The sequence below is a fragment of the Chaetura pelagica genome, unplaced genomic scaffold (genome assembly GCF_000747805.2).
Source record: "Chaetura pelagica isolate M959 unplaced genomic scaffold, ChaPel_1.0 scaffold181, whole genome shotgun sequence".
NCBI classification, from domain to species: domain Eukaryota; kingdom Metazoa; phylum Chordata; class Aves; order Apodiformes; family Apodidae; genus Chaetura; species Chaetura pelagica.
In genome coordinates this window covers 1,597,941-1,618,142 of record NW_009951992.1, presented here as the reverse complement: position 1 = coordinate 1,618,142, position 20,202 = coordinate 1,597,941, and the positions used below count along the sequence as shown (strand labels likewise).

The 20,202-nt window shown below is 38.1% G+C and overlaps 1 protein-coding gene across 1 annotated transcript in view; it reads left to right on the top strand.

Moving 5' to 3' along the window:
- Positions 1-26: 26 nt before the first annotated feature.
- Positions 27-20,202, top strand: part of TRIM33 (tripartite motif containing 33) — a gene marked incomplete at its 5' end in the record, with an annotated part of 28,540 nt that continues 8,364 nt past the window's right edge. Inside the window, 11 exons of the mRNA XM_010001939.1 lie at positions 27-57; positions 8,265-8,383; positions 8,469-8,616; positions 10,861-10,993; positions 13,945-14,061; positions 15,079-15,193; positions 16,243-16,389; positions 16,856-16,973; positions 17,628-17,872; positions 18,116-18,280; positions 19,067-19,267. Of these exons, the coding sequence (XP_010000241.1) occupies positions 27-57; positions 8,265-8,383; positions 8,469-8,616; positions 10,861-10,993; positions 13,945-14,061; positions 15,079-15,193; positions 16,243-16,389; positions 16,856-16,973; positions 17,628-17,872; positions 18,116-18,280; positions 19,067-19,267 (1,539 nt within the window). The remainder of the gene's footprint in view (positions 58-8,264; positions 8,384-8,468; positions 8,617-10,860; positions 10,994-13,944; positions 14,062-15,078; positions 15,194-16,242; positions 16,390-16,855; positions 16,974-17,627; positions 17,873-18,115; positions 18,281-19,066; positions 19,268-20,202) is intronic.

Here is a 20,202-nt window from a genome sequence, read left to right as displayed (position 1 = left end):
CCGCGCGGCGGCGCGGCGCCCCCATACCCGGCGGCGCGAACGGCGACGTCCAGCAAGGTGAGCGGGAGGCGGCGGGAGCTGCTGGCGGCCCGGCGGGTTTCCCCGTGTCGCGTTCTCTTTTCTGACATCGGGCGAGCGATCGCTTCGATTTCGCTGGGTTTGGACCCGGAGCTTTTCTCGGCCCTGTTGAATCGCTGCGTACGTGACCGGCTGTGTCTCTGCTGCCCCGACCTTTGCGATCTGTCTCAGCGCCCCTCGGCAGCTTGATTCTTGTTTTCAAGTGACAGCTGAAACTTGGCAGTTCTTGGAATTACAGTGTAAATTGTGTTGTGCGTTTTCCTTTGGCTTTCAGGGCTGCTCTGGTAGAGGCGTGTCTGTGAGATGTTTGGCTATTCAGTTCTATACTTCCTGGAAAAGTAATTACGAAATCTAATTCACTGTTGCCACAGTATTACCTGCTCCGTTGGAAATGGTGTGTGTAGTGCACCTGCTGTCGGGTGCGCCTTTCCTTGGGTCTGAGGGAAAGTAGTGCAGGGCTGATTGTCCTCTGCATCGCTGTGCCTGTGCACTCGGCATGTACCTAACTTCAGTGCCACGGAACAAGAGCAGGCTGCTCCTTCCAGGTGAAATCACACCTTGAATTGTATTTTTTTATTTTATATGTTTAGGGATGGAATTGAAATGCTTCTGGAGCTTTTAATGGAGTGACTCACGTGCTGTGGTCTGCAGACCAAGCTAGGGCCCCTGGTAAGTGGTTTTGCAGGGCCCTGTGGTCAATGAGACCTTATTATGGTCAAAGAGATCTTACTTGGTGACATCTTTCTGGTTTTATCAAGGACTCAAGCCTTTCCTGAGTTGCACAGTGAAGGAATTAACCTGGCTTAGGTAGTGGCCTTTTCATCCAAACTGTTCAGAAGTGGTTCATCTAGGATGTGATCTTAGACCATTTGTTTTGAGAAGATGATGTACTAAATACAGTTTGTAAAAGCAATAATTAAAGTGCTGAGTAGGTGTTGTGATTCTTCTTATTAAAATGATGTAGCTTTGTGGACAGCTCTCTCTGCACTCTATAATGGGATCAGTTGAATGGTACATGAAATGCCTGTAGTTAAATCAGATACAAAATGGACATTCTCAACATACAGAGAAGTATCACATTACTTAGTCATGAAGGTTCCTTCCCTGTTCGCTGGGTCATGATAGTTGTGAAGTGTTACTTCCACTTCTGCTGCTTCTCTAGCCTCCGTAACTACAAGCAGGTGTTTTTCTTGAAGGAGGTATTAGTGGGAAGTGGTATCCATAGCTATACCTGCAGCAGGTTACACTTCAGGTTGTCACTGCTGAATTACATGCTGTACTATTTTTCATGCACTTAAATTTTTCTGTTCTTTTTCAGTGTTTATACATATGCATAAGAGAATTACACGTGCTGGGGAAAACCGAGTTTTCCTTTGATATTTTCGTGGGTGCTTTCTTAAGTAATTTCAGATCTTGCTCTGCAAGAGCTGTCAGTACTTAAAATAGTAAATAGGTGGGTTTTTTGGGTAATAACTGTGGAAGCTACCCACCAGGAGTTGAGTGTGAGGTTGGTGCCTGCAGAACAGGTCTCTGAGTGACAGAGTCCCTTGGAGAAGCATGCTGCTGTTCACAGATGGGACAGTAAGGATGCTTGCAGGCAGTAGTTTGTGGTCTGTATCAGCATCCCTTCTACCCTGTTGCCACTCCCTTGGACGACACTGCTAATGAAGGCAGAAGAATGGTCTCAGTTCCTAAAAGTTTGAGAAACACGTGCTAAAGTTTAAAACAATTATGCAAAGTTGTGGTTTGCTGTATTATAATGAAGTTAAGTGAAGTACCGGTAAAAGATTTTTTTGCTGTTTGCATTTATGTTGGGGAAATAATTTAGAAGTTTTTTTTGTTTATGTATTTAAAATGTACATAGTGTTATGTCATTTATTGAATTAGCATTAAAAGTAGCATCTTGTATTCAGTTTAATGATTTAACAGGAATCACTGGAATTTGCTTTTTATTTGGTGCATAGAGAATTTCTTAATGCCCAGTGTTTCAGCTGTCTAGCTAGACTCTTCCTATCAGGTTGAATAGGTTACAAGAAAATGCTGCTTCTATTTTTATCAGAGTATTCTGAAAAATGGTAATTTTGAATTTAGAGATTTCGGATTGTTACAGATACTGCAAAACAACTTTTTACGCATCTACTTCTGCTCCTGGCAAGATAGGTTGTTTAGAGATTTCACTGCCTCACTGAGATGTTTACAATCTCTCTTAAGAAGATTATCTCAGTAGAGAGAATTTGTGGCACTCTCAGTTTCTTCTGTATGTGGCAATCTTCATTAGGCTGAAAAACTAAAAAAGAGCTGCAAGGCACTTTTGGAGAGTTTGACTCTTAGCTGAGTGCTACATTATATAGTCAATGAATTTGGGCTGCTGAATTCAGCTCCTATACCCAGTGTTTGTGTATTTAGAAACCATGTATTAATCATACCTTACATTACACAGTAACTATTTTTAATTTGCTTTGGTGCCTGTAAGAATGTGACATATCACTTAAATAGTTTGGTAGTAGTTACTGTGTTGTCAGTCTAGAAACCTGAAAATTCCTGTGTTGAATAGACTGCTCAAGCTGTGGAAACGCAGGCCATCTCCATTTCAGTGCTAAGAATCTTGGTTAGGAGTGGACCTTGAAAGCTGTTAACTTTTTTAAGAAATAGATTTCTATTCTGATAGATTTTGGTCTGATTGTGTCACTCACTTGGCCTGTGAGGGTTTGTTTCAAGGTCTAATTACTGAAGCTAGAACAGGGATTTTTTGTATTGGCTATGCAGAAATATATATTTGGACCTGTACATTTCTGAGAGAAGTAAATATTATGTACATGTAGTAACTGTTATTTGTGTTCTCGGCCAATAAGTAGAACCTGGCAGAGACTAATTCCTTAGAGGACTGCATGTGTGCCAAGTTTGAACTTAAAATGGAGGTTTGAATTATTAGATTGCACAAGTGCTGACAGGTATTTCCTTAACCGTGAAGCTTTATCATCATTATAATAATGTAAACATCTGAAAGGATTTTGAATTTTCTTATGTTCACTTACTACTTTCATGTTGGGAATCATCCTGACACATTCCAACTGAAAACAAACACTTGTTTAAACCCAGATGTCTAAAATGATGGTGTTCACTCAGCAGTAATTGGGATTGAAGAAGGTTGATGACTGGATTGTCAGTGGATGATACAGTGGAGTTCTAGGCCAGTGCTGTTTCGGTTGTTGCTTTTTGTTCTCTGTAAGGTTTGATAAGTGTTTAGCTAGGCTGTGACTTGTTCATTTCAGGTTGACTGAAGTCCTAAATTCCTTCGTATCAAGCCAGAGTGGGTGCAGTAGCTGAAGGTTTCATGTAGGCTTTCTCTGGAGCCAACTTCTCTGCTTTGATCCTACAAGACTGGCAGTATGTAGATTCAAACCTTTTCCCCTCAATCTCTGTAGCTCTCAAGCATTTTTAAAATTTGGAGAAGTATTTTGTTAGGATTAAGATGTCAGACTGGAGAGATTAATTCCAAGCAGGTTTTGAATAAACTTCCTGATGAAAATAGTTTGATTAAGACTTTCATAGTTCAAGTAACCTGTTGAAAAAAATTGCCTGTTTTGAGATACATGCAAATAGCTATCAGAGAAATGTCATTACCCGTGGGAGATTTGTAAATATAAACATATGCAAGGTATACTCAGAATTACAATTAAGAAAAATACTTTTGTTGCAGTTTTAGGTGTTAGTAGGCAACAGTATATTAAAAACATCTTCTGTTTGAAATCTTAAGTTCTTTGAAATGTTCCATTGTGATTTGCTGCTGAATTATATTGCAGATTTATTAGCAGTCTTTCTGTTATGAAAACAAAATTACTTTTCTCCTCAATTTACATCAGTCTTGTGCTTTCTGACAGCCTTCGATGTTTGTGGTCTAGTTTAGTATGCTATACCTAAATCGTAAGCAGTTAACAGGATTACATAGATGCTACTCTCATTAGTGTTCTTAATACAGTCCTTGACAAATAAGAACATCTAATGTGCAATGTGAGGAAGATACGACTTCTTGCAGCTGTATAACTCATGGTCCAACATGTGTTGCAGAGTAAGATCTGTGTTGCTGGCCTCTCTTTGCTCTGAGAAAGCTCTTCACCCAAGTAGCTTTGTTTTGGGCTTCAGAGAGAAGTGTAGGTGTGAGAGCCGCCAGCAGAGCTGGGGCTGTGCCGGCGGTGGGGATGCCCTGGCTGGGACAGCTTGTGGGGCTGGTTTTGTGTAGTTTTACAGGACTGTCCATGACCAACCATCGTGGGGACACGTTTCTGTCAGTTATCCTTTGTGGGTTCTTCAGCTGAGAGTAGTGTCTTGGGCAAATTCCTTCTGGCTGTGTCAGGAGACTCCTTAGGAGCGTGCCTCCAGGAATCTGGGAGTTTCTTCTATCCCTCTGTTGCAGGCTTTGGAAACTCTGGTAGGGAGGAATGGCTCATGATGTGAGAAGATGGCAAGTGAAACCCATCTCCCTTTGAGTGGGGTTGACAGTGCAAGGCAGGCTTTTCCTACCTGCTGGATTGGTGACTCTCATACCAAATTTCCAGGTAAGAAATTGTTCCTGATTCTCACTTAAATCAGCCTAGGTAGGGTAAAAGGACAGAAAGGAAATTCGGTTTAGGCTACATGTTGTATGGAGCAGCAGATGCAGGAGATGAAACGTGTGACTTTTGCTGTTCTCAGTAATGTCTGGAGAGGTATGTGACAAAAAGTAGAATCTGATCTGAACTGCACAATTAATTTGCAATACAGTGTATGACATTTCACTAGAGCGCTCCTAGAAATGTCAGGGAAGGGAAAGTTTGGTACGTATTGCTGTGTATATTAAGTGCTGTGGAAGAGAGGTCGTAAGTGTTTATGCTCATGGTTGTTAGACATCCTATACATCATGGTGAGGTTTGGGATATAAAAAAAAAAGAAAAACCAGTGATGTCAATCCTTTTAAATGCAGTGCAAGAAGCTTGAAAGTGCACTCCTGTAATTTGCAGCCCTTGTAAAATAGTTCATAATTTTCTGTGGCTGTTCAGATCCAAAGGTATATTGTTCTTGGGTTTCTTCATGGAAATAGTGATATTCACAGGAGCATCTGTGGATGGCAGGTGAAGTTTGTGGGGTGCTTTTTTTTTTTTTTTTTAGGCACCTGAACTATAACTGTGTTCCTGTGATGAAGCTAGTGACAGTGTTGTGATGGTAGTGTGCTGAAAGTTGGGAAGGAATTGCTGTTCAAAAGATTTTAGACCCTCAGTGCAGAGTTTCACATGATGTACTTACTACTTACTGTTTCTTCTAATATTTTTGCCAGGGAAGAAGCATTTCAGTTTTAAGGTTAGGTGAAACTGAGCTATATGGGATTAGAAATGTGAAGTCTGAAATAACCTTCCTGATTCTCAGCTCTTGGCTTTAGTACTGCTATTAACCTCTGCAATATCGATTTATGGCTTCAAAATAATCTGAAGCCATCTTCGAGAACATAGGAAGTCTTTGTGGTAATAATTAGGATTGGGGGGAGATCATAAACCAGTCTGACCTTTCTATAAATGTGTCTAATTCTAATTCAGCTGTAATTTAGAAAAAAAATATTATCTTTAAACAGTAGTTTTGTCAGTGTGATATCTGATGCTTTTCCTTGGAAGTAGTTACATGCCTTTTTTGAAAGCAGAGTAACAGTGGAAATGTGTGTACTAAGTCTAATATGTTTGCTTTGGGGTCTGTTTTGTGGTTGTTTTGGTTTTCTTTAAATTAAGCTTTTAATTAACGCAGAAAAACAATGTACTAAGTCCTGCTAGAGTATAACTATGATTTTAATTTTCTTATGTAAGGTTTTTTTGGGTACAGAAACTGGCAATGAAACCTTGTTTTTATGGTAGGTTATACACACATTTGAGCCTTAGTTTGTGCTAAAATATATTCTCATTTTTTTACCATAAACTTAATTAGCTTGCAAATTATTTCAAGTTTGGACAGGTAAGGATTTCTTTCTGCCTTTCTTCTATACAAATGCTATTTCTGTCTCAGAAAGTTAGTCACAACTGTATCTTTTGAGTAATGCAATTTAGTTTCTAACACAAATTATGCTGCGTTAATTTTTTTCTATAAGATTTCAATAACAGGACCTTAGTGAGTATGATATATAGTGGCTCTCATAACACTGGAAAGCTGCTGTTGGAAATAATGGGCATCGAGATGTGAAAATGAAGGGTTAACATGCTGAGTGAGAACTGCAAGGCCTTGTCTTAGGATTGTGATCTGGTGAGATGTGCAGAGCATTGATGGCACCTTGTGTGCAAAGTGTGTTTGATGGTGGAGGTGCACAAGTGGGGGTTGGACCATGGGAGCAGTGTTTGTGGGCCACCTGTCCTCTGAGTCCTCTCAGACAGAAGCAGTGGGCAAGGTGGAATTGCCTACTGTCTGAGTCCAGCACACGTTGTACACACTGTCGTGTGTCTCTTTTGACACCAAGAGGCTTGATTTTATTCAAGGTTTTTGTGATCTGGCTAGTTTAAAAGCAAACCAAAAGAAAACATGCCTTACAGGAAGCTCTTTGCATCTGTGGAGTTTCAATTTACATTGGGCTGCTTTTTTTTTTCCTTCTGCAATATTTTTTATTATTAACTCAAGACAGCACTAAAATCAGGTTCAACTGTCGTCTGTTTTTGATGGAATAGTTATTATAAGAAATGTCTGACATTTTTCTTCTGTAAGTATTTACACACCAGCTGATAGATGGCTTTCATATAGTATCCCTGAAGAATTTTGTTTTTCATTAGTAAGAAAATCTCAAGGTTCTGTGCATGTGTGAGGCTTCATTGTGTATGCAAAAGCTCTTTTACATATAGGGACTGAAATACTGATTGTTTTTACATGCTACTCTTGAAGCATATTTGGTTTGATGAGACAGGGAATTTTTAGTTGGATTATTGTCACTCTGCAGTGATTCTTCTGTGTTCTGAAGCCATTGTTAATTTTAGCACTTGAAAAAATTAAAGCTGCTTTGCTACTAATGTAGTTAATCTTCCTGAAATAACTCGTACTGTTTAAACTGAGTATCCACAAAGGAGTTCAGCATAGTTTAATTATGCTTACTTTTCAAAGTTGTTTCTAGTGTTCTAGTGTATTAAAATACCCAATTGCTTTGAAAGATTCTCTTTGAAAATTGCATTCACAATGCATTTGTATAGGAACCTGGTTTAAGACTAGATGACACTTGTGGGAGTTAACCACTGCCTTAGTGAAAAATAAGATTTCAAACCTTGACTGTAGATTGTTCACAGAACATCTCTAAATGTCAATTTGGTTCATGGAGTAACTTCTTTGCAGCTCCCCATAGAACTTAAAACTCTGACTTAGCCGTTGCAGAGGATAATGAAGCAGGATACTGGGAAGGAACCTGTCTGGTTGGTGTCCAGTGTTACAGCTGTGTGTGCATTCACATGTGTATGTGCAGACTGGTGTATGTGCTGTAGAAAGGCAGGGAGAGTTGGCCTGAGAGGATTTGTTGCTGTCAACTCTAGTGTTTTTGCAGAACACAGTTTGAAAAAACACAGGAACATTCAGATGGTTCATGTTACTGCATCTGCCTCCTGGGCTCTGGAAGTAGGTTATGTTAGAAAACATCCTCTGTTGTATCTGGGAGAATACTGTGACACTCTGCTACTTGGACATTTTCATGAGTGTTACTGGGGTCACACTGTCCAGGCACACATCTCCCAGTGCTTGTCTTGAGATAGCCTGGACAACAGATGGTTATAAAAAGTGATTGACAGCTTATCTTGAGTTTAACAAACTAAAATGAGGGGGAAAAAAGATTGTTTCTGCTTGAGGAGAAATGATTTGTCTAAAAATATTAATTATCCAGAAAAAAATCAGTAGGAGAATTATGTAGAAATCATCACAAGTTCATTCTAGCCAAAGGATACTTTTCTGAAGAGGTGTAATGTGGTTTGTGGAGGGTTTTTCTTTGCATTTTGTTGTCGTCGGGGTGGGGTTTTTTTGGGAAACTTGTTACATGTGGGCAGCAGCTGGTTTTTAATGGTCATGTCAATTGTGGATTTGCTCATTTACCCAAGTGAAATGAGCAGTCTGAGGATTCTGTGTTCATTATTGTAATCTTTTGATTCTGGGCATGTAGATCTTCACATTATTTTTGTTAAAACTGGGGAACTTTCTCTGTTTTGTAGTTGGTGTCATTAGATGTCCGATATGCCGCCAGGAATGCAGGCAGATCGATCTGGTCGACAACTACTTCGTAAAGGACACGTCAGAAGCACCAAGCAGCTCTGATGAGAAGTCAGAACAGGTACAGCACAGGATTCACATGCTGGTTTTCTGTCTGTGCCTGTTGATGCTTTCCAGAAAAATGATGGTAGGTATTTCCCTCCCAGGTGTGTACAAGCTGTGAAGATAATGCTAGTGCTGTTGGATTTTGTGTTGAGTGTGGAGAATGGTTGTGCAAGACCTGCATAGAAGCTCATCAGCGAGTAAAATTTACTAAAGATCATATGATCAGAAAAAAAGAGGATGTATCTTCAGGTGAGTGTTTGATTATTATTTCGTTCTACTTCTAGTAAAAATGTTTTCTCTTTGGCAAACATAAAAAGAGAGTAGAAGGATGGTTTAGGCACATACAACCAGCTGTATGGCTTTCCCCAAGTATCTGGGAAAAGTTGAGTAAAATGCTACCAGTGTGAAATTGGTAGCTCTAAAAACAGAGGAAAAACTAAATTTTATACTAAAAGGGGTTATTTGTTAATGCTCTGTACAGTTTGATGTCAATGTAAAAAAACATCTTAAGTCCAGAAGAAACAGAATGAGATTACGGTCTTTGGAAAGGATTTAGATCCATTCTTAATAATCCTTTTATTTAGTAGAATTATTAACTAAAAGGAGGGGTTGAAATCTGGAGAGCATTGACATACTGGCAAACTTATACCTTGGCCAAGGAATTAAATGATATGTTTTGCTGTACTTGGTTGTAAGGAGCAATAGGTCTCCCATTAGAGAAGTGTATACAGAAAAGGTTATAGTCATATTCAGTATGATGTTATTGTTGTATTGATATTGCTGAGTAAATGTGGAATTCAAATTTATGTTTAGGCTTAATGTCTTTCAGTTAGCAAAATTTAGTATGTGAGGTGTTCATAGTTTGTTTAGACATGCAGTTTATTAGAAGTTAATTCTTAAACTGTTGTTTGTATGTTGTTTGTAACCAGCTGAAATAATGTGGGAAACATTCTCAAAACAGGTAAAAGGTAACAGAATTTTAGCTTAGAATACTTTATTTGTAAATGGGATAGAAGTTCTGATTTAAAGACCTGTAGGTTCTACACAGTCTGGATGAGTATGAAAACTGATCATATTGAGGAAGAAATCTAGACATTTTGCTCCCTTTCTACATTTAAAATAAACTAAGATTATTGTTTCCTTGTGCCATTTCAAAGGAGTAATACTACTTTGCGTTCTGCCAAGTCTGGTCAAAATCATATTAACAGTTTAAAAGTTTGCTATTTTACTTAGTTCTTTAACTTGCTCTATCAAATAAACTTTTTTTTTTTGAGAGTCTGTATGTCTTAATGGGTATTGTTACATAGGAAATATTACCTAGTTAAGCTTAAACATATTAATCCTAGTAGACAAGAAGTCATTGAGGTGAAATCAAATTGCAGGGTCCTACAAAGAGCTATTAATATTTTCCTTTAGGAGTGTTGTATTATAACTGCCAGGATGATCCTGTAGCTCCTCTTCCCCTTCAATAACCCAACTGGGGAGGTGCTGAAAAATGGCTGTTCCAATAAAGTAAACTTTATCTCAGAAATTTAGGTTGTTGTTTATGAAGTTGGACGCCCACATGTAGTAGGTATGTCAGCATATAGCAAGAGCATAGCCTTCCTGTGACTGACATACAGGAGTCCTTAGAAATCTCTGGATTGTAAGGAATCACTGTCCATTATTTCCTCAGAGGAGCTTGTTCCCTTCTTTCTCGTTAGACTCTAAGATATGCCCTGGAGACTTTAAATTTCTATTAACGAGTGGCAGTGTAGATTCTTGAGCTTGCTTTCCTTACAGTAACTTGCATGATATAACAAGCTTCAGAGATGTTGGGAGACTGAGGAAGACATTAATGTTTTAAACCTTACCGGCTGTATCTTCCAAAGGCTGCTTTCCTCTGTGCTAAGCTCCAAGTATCTTCAGAAGACAGTGCAGCACTTTGTAGTAAACTTGGAACTATTTTTTGACATTTCTTTTTATTTGCTTAGGTGGAAGAGTTAAGCAGGTTAGCTGTGGTTTAAATAACTAGCAATGTATGCTTTGCATTTACTACTTCAGTTGCATATGACTTCAAGAGGTTTATAAAGGTTTTGAAGTGATAATTTAGAAGACCGGTGGGTGTTTGGCCGTATAAAAGTTTGCAAGATTTGATCCATCCATCAGTGTGCCAGAGGTGAAATTGTGTGCAATTTAATCTTTAATCACATGTACACAATTCTAGTGTTTAAGTGCAGTTTTTACATTTGTACAGGTGCCAGTATCTTTTGAGTGATAGAAGAGGAATTCCTCCTTCTCTTTGAAGACAAAAAAGCAGAAACAGCTATAAACTACAGTAATTGTAAATAATTCAATGAGAATATATTCACAGTAACTTTAGAGTGAGAACAGGTCTGTTGTTGTCTTTGTCCAAATTATCGATGGTTACTTAGTTCAGAAGTTAGTTGTTTTGCTCTTCAGATTGTCTAAATTTTGTTTTAAAATGCAAAAATGGTTTATTTTTAAAAACAGAGGCCGTGGGAGCATCTGGTCAACGTCCTGTTTTCTGTCCTGTCCACAAACAAGAACAGTTAAAACTTTTCTGTGAAACATGTGACAGGCTGACATGCAGAGACTGTCAGTTACTGGAACACAAAGAACACAGGTACAAATATTACCATGTCTTAATTCCTGTGGTGCACATTCTCAGAGGAGGAAATGGCATTGATTTAAAATAGTTATGTCAATAAATACTGTTGTTGGACTGAAATGATCCCTTGCAGAGGAGAATCTCTGTGAAGTGCTGAAAACTTTTAACAGTGGGTCAGTGGGTTGAGCTTTGTCAAGTACTTGGAGAGCAGATTCAAAACAATGTGGTCTGATGTGATTTAGAGTGATTGAGGTGTCTGGCCTTGAGCAGGGTTGTAACTGGTCAGGGCTGTATTGAAATGCTACAGCCCTGAGCCCCTGGTGCTGTTAAGAAGCAAAAGTGATGTAGTCAGTCATGGGTAAGGTGACATTTTGAAAGGGGACATTTTGTGATGCAACGGTCTTTCAATTTAGGGTAATTTTGTAACAGTTTTGCCTCATAGATTAATATATCTTTCTAGTACAGAGGGAAAAACTGTGTGATTTTAGTTGCTTGCCTCATTCCAATTAAAAGAAACAATGGGTTCTGTCTCTGGAGCTTGCTTTTCTCTTAGTTGCTCGAAAAAAGTTAGAATGTCTTAAGATACATTGAAACTTCCTGCTCTTTAGCGGCTTGGTAATGTAGTAATTTGAATGTTTGAATAAGTGTTTTGCAGTGTGGTAATTGAGAACCTGGAGATAAATATGTATTTATCAGCCACTGCAGCACTGCTTTTCCTGGTCAGTCTACAACTAATGCTTCTCTGAGGATGCTTGATAGTACATTGCATGATTTAGTTTAGTGGAGCTTTTTCCAGAGTAGTTTTTCTCATTGGGCTATTACAGTAGCCTAATGGAGAACTTTTACTTTTGAAATCAGTACTGTGCCAACTTCAAATATTCCTGCTCTGTTCTTTCATGGATTTGATCATAAATATCCTAAAAGAAAGACTTGTCCAGAAAGTGTGGTCTCTTAGTGGTTTTCTAGTTGGTTTCTTTGCATCCCTTTTGTGCTTGATGCTAACTGATTAACACATGTATCTTGTTCTGCTTATCTGTTCTCTTCCAGCAAGAAAATACTTTATTATTAAGGTGCTTTGTTGCAGAGTATTATTTAAAAATTGTTCTATCTGCAGATGTGAATTACAGATAATTAGGGTGACTGCTTCATCTGCCATGAAGTACAACTGAGATTTGTATGAAGCTCACTAAATCATTGAAGGAAAATCATGCCAAGTGGAAACAAGAATTGATTTTAATCTTCTGTTTACTACTTAATTGAAATCCTAATGGTTTACACCAAAGGAGGATTAATCACAATTTCAGTAGCAACATGGTCGTGTTCAGTTCAGAATTTCAAGTGAAAGAATTGCTAGTGATTCTGTAGAAAGATGACATTCTTCTAATAGCCTAATGCTGTGTGATTCCTCTAGTTTAGGTAGTTTTCAGTCCATAGCCTTTGGAACCTAGATGTACAATTTAATATGTATCTTTTTTAAAAAAGTCTTTTGGTTGTACCAGGAGCTACAGCAAAATTTTAGCAGCACTAGGTAAGCTTAGACTTTTTTTTTGTCCTTAAAGTAGAAATCCAATTTTCAATTTAATTAAAGTAGTTTTAGAAAATCTTCAGATCTCCAGACATACCAAATTTTGTAGCCTTTGGGCTTTAGTAGTTTTAATTTTTTGCATCATAGTACCTAAAATCTTGTGATGCTGTCTGTCTGCAAGAACTTTGGGCAGTTCTTAAAAGAAGCAACATTCTAACATTGAGACTGAAGAATCTAAACTCTTGTAGCTGAAACTTGTGTGTTGCTGGTACAAACTGGATGAACATGCGTTGGGTCGTTTCTCCTGTCCATAGTGTTCTGTTTGCCTAAGTCTCTGTTACTGTAATTGTAAGTAAATTGAATCAAGAAACTGTTAATATAAATTTGATTATAGGTCCAAACAGTCTTCCTGTTAGATGAAATTATAATGTTCTCCTAGATTTTCACAAAAGATGGCATTACTTTCTTTATAGTTGTGGTTGGGAGATAGTATAGGTTACTTCTGATGCAGCTTATAAGATGCTTAATTTTAATTGTGGGAATTCTCAGTCAATTTGGCTGTTAGGATTTAGTGTAGTGAAGAAGGGAAGACATTCTGGGAACTTAAGTTTTAAAGAATTGTATCTCAGAAGCATGAAATTTACTTGCTGCAAAGACAATAATTGGTAAGCAACTGATGGGAGTCCTGGGTTTAGGGGACAATTTTTTGGTAGTTGAGCAGGTGATCAGAAAATATGCAGGTTCTTGAAGCTACTGAATTCCCCTTGCCATTTTCAACATAAGATTTTTGCTTCTGTTGCATTGCTAATTCCTCTTGTGATGCATAGTATGTTAGAAAAATGCAAAATTGCATTATTTTCCTTCTATGGTCACTACTTGCCCCTGTTTCAGTTGAAGCAATGGAAAGTGCCTCTGATGCAGTAGCTGTTTGGTTGAAGGAAACTATGTGTACTTCACTTGGAAGTACCTAAAAAAACTATTAAAAATTAAATTATTTATTTCTTGGTTTTGGTGTTTGTTTTGTTTTTTAAATAGGAATATTTGCTTTCAGGTTAAACTAATTCAGTCAAATACAAGTAGGATCATCTCAGTAGAAAATAATTTTCTACAATAGGGTTTTTAAATATAGTTTAATGTGAAGCTGTTAGTGCATTTTCCTCATCTAACATTAAGAAAATTAATTATCAATCTCTGAAGTTTCTGGTGCTTCCTTTAGCTGGTGTTCCTTTAGCAGTGTGTTGTCTCCCATAGAGATTCAGTGTCTGGACACTGAAATGTTTTGTCAGTACTGTAACATTTTGCACATTGATCAGCATACATTTAGTTTGATTTTTCTGTGTATTGTATAAGGTTTTTTTGTAGCTTTACGTCTAAATTGGGAACCTTTAGTTTCAGTACGTTGCTCCTTGGTAATTGATACCTTCTTTTGCATGTTGAAAAGGTATCAGTTTCTGGAAGAAGCATTTCAGAACCAGAAGGGTGCAATTGAGAACCTATTGGCCAAACTGCTTGAGAAGAAGAATTATGTAAATTTTGCAGCCGCCCAAGTTCAGAATAGGTAAGTACCCCAAAATTATTAACTGTTACTATTACATTGGCTTTTTAATGAATCACAGTAAGGTGAATGATGGGACTAGAATTATTGTTACGTTTTAGTTGACTCTTGTATCTTTAGTTGTATTAGACTTAATTAATTTTTGGAATGTTTTCTTCCCTACAGTGCTGTGCATCTGTAGGAAATTGTTACAAGAAACAAATGTCAAAGATGATGTCTTGTGGCAGCTCTGAGTGGAACCAAATATGTGACACAGTTATTACACTTAGGGGAGGGAGGAGAAAAGAGGAAAAAAAAAAAAAGGAATAAAAAAGGCAAGGCAAACCCATCTTACCATTTCTGCTAAGTTCAGCTCTAGGTGACAGAAGTTTGGCTGTAGAGATGAACAATTATTTTTTTTTTTAATACATTTTTGTTTTGAATTAATGCCTCTGATGACTGTATAATAAAAACTTTTTATGAAATTGAATTCTTTTTAATTGGTCAAACAATACTTAGTACAATTACCTGAAAAGAAGACAAGATTTCCCTTAGGTAGATTAACTTAAATATTCCAGGTTTAGTTGAAATTCAACATCATACACAATATGGAATATATATCAAGAGAGAGCACATGATTGCTGCTGGCTTTTCACCCACTTATGCTGGTGTGGTGTGCTGAAGGTCAGGGAATTCCACTGTGATTCTCGGTGGTTTTGTGAGCCTTCTGCAACTTCTGAGTCATCTGCAAAATGACACGTCATCTGGAGATGGGAAGTACAAGAGAAGAAGGAAATGTACCAAAGACAAAAGGAGAAGTTCTGGTGCAAATTTTTAACTCCTAGTAGTGCCCTGTAAAAAAAAAAAAAAACCACAACAAAACCAACTAAGCTATAAATTTTGCACTTACTCAAACTTTTTCAATACAAAAATTGCTCCTTCACTCCTCTAGGGTGGGAAGATGCCTGTGGTGTTTTAGTGCTTGTTGGCATGGTATAAAGTGACTACCTAATGCCTGATGATACATTTCTCTTTTTTTAGGATAAAAGAAGTAAATGAAACTAACAAACGAGTAGAACAGGAAATCAAAGTGGCTATATTCACCCTCATCAATGAAATCAATAAAAAGGGAAAATCTCTCTTGCAGCACCTTGAGGTACAGTTAAGAGAAATAATGATAAGTTTTTCTTCAGAGTGAAGGAATCGTAAAGGAGGCAATGACTTTAAATATACTTTCTGGCTAGCACATTCTGAGTAGTAATTTAATTTTTATTCAAACCTATGAAAATTTAACTTATTATTAACTTTTTCAATCTGAAGAGAAGAAATCCGTGGTAAGAAGTTTGTTCATACCTTATTGCCAGTCTGCCATGATGTGACTGAAAAATTTAAGATCAAGTTACTTACCATAGATTTCTTCTGGTTAAGGAACAGTTATTTGACAATTAAGTAGAGTATTCCTGAAATAAAAGAGTAATTGATTAGGAATGAAATAGTTTAAAATTACACAAGGAACAGTTTGGGGTTTTCTTGTTTACCTTGCACTTGTTACAAGCTAGAAGAATTCCATTGGAGACTCCTTTTTTGTAAGGTTGTAACAGTTGCCCCGTCAGGTGTTGTTAAAGTTGAATCCTGAAGATTTGGTACTGCAATACAGCTTTTCAGCACAGGGCTTACTTACAGCTGGCAGGTTATCAAGGGCTGAAGATTTCTGCTGAGTTTACCTGTGTACTGGCACAGGAGCTGGTGTTCAGGGTGCCTGAGTCACTGCTGGTGCTGTCTCTCCCAGTTGCTGCTCTGGTGGTAGCAGCTGCAGGAACGCCAGGCACCGTGTGGTGCGGAGCTGCCACTGGTGTTGGTCTCCAGTCTCGGTCACTCCCCCAGTTTTTTGTCATACTACTATGCCTCTGGCAACATGAGGAAGAGAACTAGTCTTGTTTTAGTAGTTGATATTTTCCTGGGATAAAGCAGAAGCTCTTCTCTGAGCCCATTATTTTCCCTGCATTTTGATGCCTCTGAGAAGAATGGTAGAATGAAATGATAAAGAGTTATTGCTGGATGGTTGTAGCCACTCTGAATGTGAGCTTTAGCATAAGGTGCTTTGCTTGTGACATTTTTGTTTTGCTACAAGAACTGTGATAACAGTTTACATTTTCTCTGAAATTTGAAGGCCCCTTTGTAATAAAGTTTTTGTTTTCTTTCTAGAATGTAACAAAGGAGAGACAGATGAAGTTAATACAACAACAAAATGACATCACTGGTCTTTCGCGACAAGTGAAGCATGTGATGAACTTTACTAATTGGGCTATTGCAAGTGGCAGCAGTACTGCTTTGCTGTACAGTAAACGACTGGTAAGGAAGCATCCTCTGACTTGTCTGTACAGTACAGGGAATGTTTAGGTGATGATTTTCCAAGAATTGTGTAGCTTCAGTAGATTACATCCAAGGAGGAGACAATGATTGTTTATGCTTATTTGAAAAAACAAAAACAAAAAAACACCTTCTGTAATAATGGCATCATTTTCCTGACTTGTAAGACACTTTTCATTCATAAATTAAGGACTTCACAGTTTTATTGTAGCAGGAATGGGGTCAAACTCTGTGAAGGCACCTCAGTGTTTCACTTGAGTTGTTGCAGAAGCAGTGGCATTGTGTAATAATTTCTCTGTAAGTGCTCTCTATGGGACTGATCAAACTTGATGTTGACCATCGTTGCTGGTGGTCCAGCAGCCTGAAACTGCTGGGAAAAAGCATATTTCGTAATGTTCTCATTTTGTATTTCATTGTCATCAACAGTCTTGTTTTTGCTTTCTATTAGATAACATTCCAGTTACGTCACATTTTAAAGGCACGTTGTGATCCTGTCCCAGCTGCCAATGGAGCAATACGCTTCCATTGTGACCCTACATTCTGGGCAAAGAATGTCGTCAATTTAGGTGAGAAAATTGTGTTTGATTATTCTGTGTTACTTGGAAAACTAGATTGAGTTGGCGTGTTAATTAACATGAATGAGTTGGAGTGGGAGACATCTCTTAATGCAGAGACCAAACCTCCCTTAATATGACCCATGGTCCTGGCCTAGCCTGGACTGGAGGTCACCAGAGGGGGCGATGCTATCCACCCTGTTCTATCCAGGCATAAACGTGTTTTGTGTATAACCTGTTCTCAGTCACTCAGTGGTGGGACACTCTCCACTGTTGCCTGAATATCTTTTCCCACACTTTTCTTCCTTGGGTGTAGAATCTTTATGCTCAACATGTTTTTTTTTTTCCTTTTTCATTTCTCATCTTGTCTGTTGTTGTGAATACAAGACATCTCTGTCTTGTCTCTGAGGCTGTGCATTTCCAGTTCTTTTGCTCTTTCCTCACAGGTCATGTTTTTAGTTTTGCAGTTTCTTCTTGTAGTCTGAGTTTTTTTTTGCTTCTGTCATGTAGTTATGGAGACTTAAAAAGAAAATGTCAAGCTTAAATTGCTTTGTTACTGCCCCTGAGTAAACTGAGTTAGAAACATCTGAAATATTGTGCTTTTATCAACCTTTGGATAATGATGGAGATTCAACTGTTTACTACTTCTTTTTTTGTTTTGTTTAGGTAACCTTGTTATTGAAAATAAACCAACTCCTAGCTACACTCCTAATGTGGTGGTTGGACAGAGTCCTCCAGGAACAAATCACATCAGCAAAACTCCAGGACAAATCAATCTAGCACAGCTTCGACTTCAGCATATGCAGCAGCAAGTGTATGCACAAAAGCATCAGCAACTGCAGCAGATGAGGATGGGACAGCCAAGTGGGTCAGTTCCCAGGCAGACAAGTCCACAAGTCTTACAGCAGCAGGTAAGAATCTTCTGTGTTCTTTTTTCACCTTTTATCGTAACACTGAGACTTAAAATTGCCCTATCAAGTAGAAACCTACAAAGCAGTTAATGAACGTGAAAATCTTTTGAAATTCGACATAAATATGACAACTATTGGCTTTTCTTGATGTTATGTGACTAGTAAACCTACTACTGTGGAAGGAGATTGGCTTCTTTTTTCCATGTTAAAGGCAAAAATTTTAAAAAACAAAAACCCTTGCAGCCTCCCAGGTTGATCAGCATGCAGACCATGCAGAGGGGTAACATGAACTGTGGGGCTTTCCAAGCACATCAGATGAGAATGGCTCAGAATGCTGCTCGTATACCAGGAATACCACGCCACAATGGACAGCAATACTCCATGATGCAACCTCACCTTCAAAGACAAGTATATCCGGTGTACACGCTTCATTTGTGCCATTGTGCCCAACTTCCATTACAATAGATGATACTTCCAACTGTAAATGTGTTTATCTGTAACACTTCTAACTCACAGCTACACACATTTATGTGCTTTTTCATGTTGCATACTGTACTGTGATGTTTTTGATGAACATATGAAAATGCAAACCTTAAGAATGAAAATTAATTCTAATGTTTGCATTGCATTTTAGATCTGGGAAACAAATTCCGTTTTTCATTTTTCAGTGACATTCAGCTTTTGGGTTTCTCAAAGAGTAGTCAGGAGCTGTGAAGTTTAAGGTGATGTAGTTGGGGGTTTTTAATGAAACCAAATTCTAAAGAGTTTTAAAATTCAAACCAGAAGCATGATGCAGAGCTCTGCATACCATTAAAAATAAAAATTATGTAAATTAATGTTAATATAGGTAGAAAAAAAAATGAATTTATAATACTTGAAAAAGTTACTTTTAAAAAAAAGTTTGTAGACTGACATATGGACTCTAACGTTGTCTTTGGAGGAAGTAATTGCTTTAAGAAAATATCTAGCCACGTAGTGGCTTTTCTTTTTTCTCCAAAGTAAACAAAAACAGCAGTTGATTTGCGTTCAGTTCTATCAGGTTATGTTGACAGGAATGTGAGTTTATACATTCTCCTTTCCTCCCCTCCCCAGCATTTGGTTGAGGACAATCCTATAGTGTGTGTTGCAGTCGTATGCTCAGTGGTTGTCTGATTTATCCATAAAGCAGTCGTGGTCTCTTCCCTTGTCCCACAGCATTCTAATCCTGGGCACGCGGGGCCTTTTCCAGTTGTTTCTGTGCACAACACCACTATCAATCCAACTAGTCCTACTACAGCCACAATGGCCAGTGCAAACCGTGGTCCAACGAGTCCCTCCGTTGCAGCAATTGAACTAATTCCTTCCGTCACTAACCCAGAGAATTTACCTTCACTGCCAGACATCCCACCCATACAGGTCAGTGAAGATCAGGCACTTATGCTGTGGGTGAAGTAATGCTTTCCTTTCTTTATCTTTTTACTTTCGGATGCCAGTACTTGTCTATTGAATGGTATAGTTAATTGTGATATAAAGGTAAAGAAGTAAAATCTTCAGTCCTTAACTTGGGCATGCAGCTATTTTAGTTACATAGGGATGACCTGCTTGACCTGTATTAATGTTTAGATTAATCAGTATTTAATGGCAGTCCTATAGTAAACTTGATACTTAGTTCATCCCAAGCACTGCGTTTACTTGTGTTCTTCCACAAAACTATCATATGGGAAGATGTCACTAGAATAGTTAAATAGTTGTGTATGTTGAAAGCCCCAAATGGTGATTTATTCAGAGTTAAAGTTGTCAGGCACTTCTCTGTCATGTTCCTGAACACACTGTTTGCAGTTAAGCTGTCTTGCAATTGATAGTTTTAAGCAGTTACGGTAATAGGGTACTTGTTTCTTTGGTGTTAATAGATACTAAAGTCTGTGTGAAAAGTGAATGGGAGGGAGGTTTCACATCATACTAAGGAAAAATAAGTTTGTGGTTTCTCGTAATATCTTCTTTCTGGAATAAGTTTTGGAGTGTTAGTAATCAGGTGGCTCATATGATTAACACAATTTGTGTGACTAACTCACTGAACACATGGGGACCAAAAAGTTTGGAATGACCTAGAGTAAGTTCATGACCATATGTCACTGTTTGACTCAGGTCCGACAACAATGCTCTCGATCCCCTCCCCCCCCCCACCCAGGTAGGGAAGGAGAGAGAGAAAAAGAGAGAGACTTGACTGGATTGAAAACTAAACTACACAGCTTTAATTAAAACACTAATGAATGATACAAGAAAATATATACAATTATATACAGATATATTCAGGTATGGGCAAAAGCCTCTCGCCTCAGCAACTCCCACAG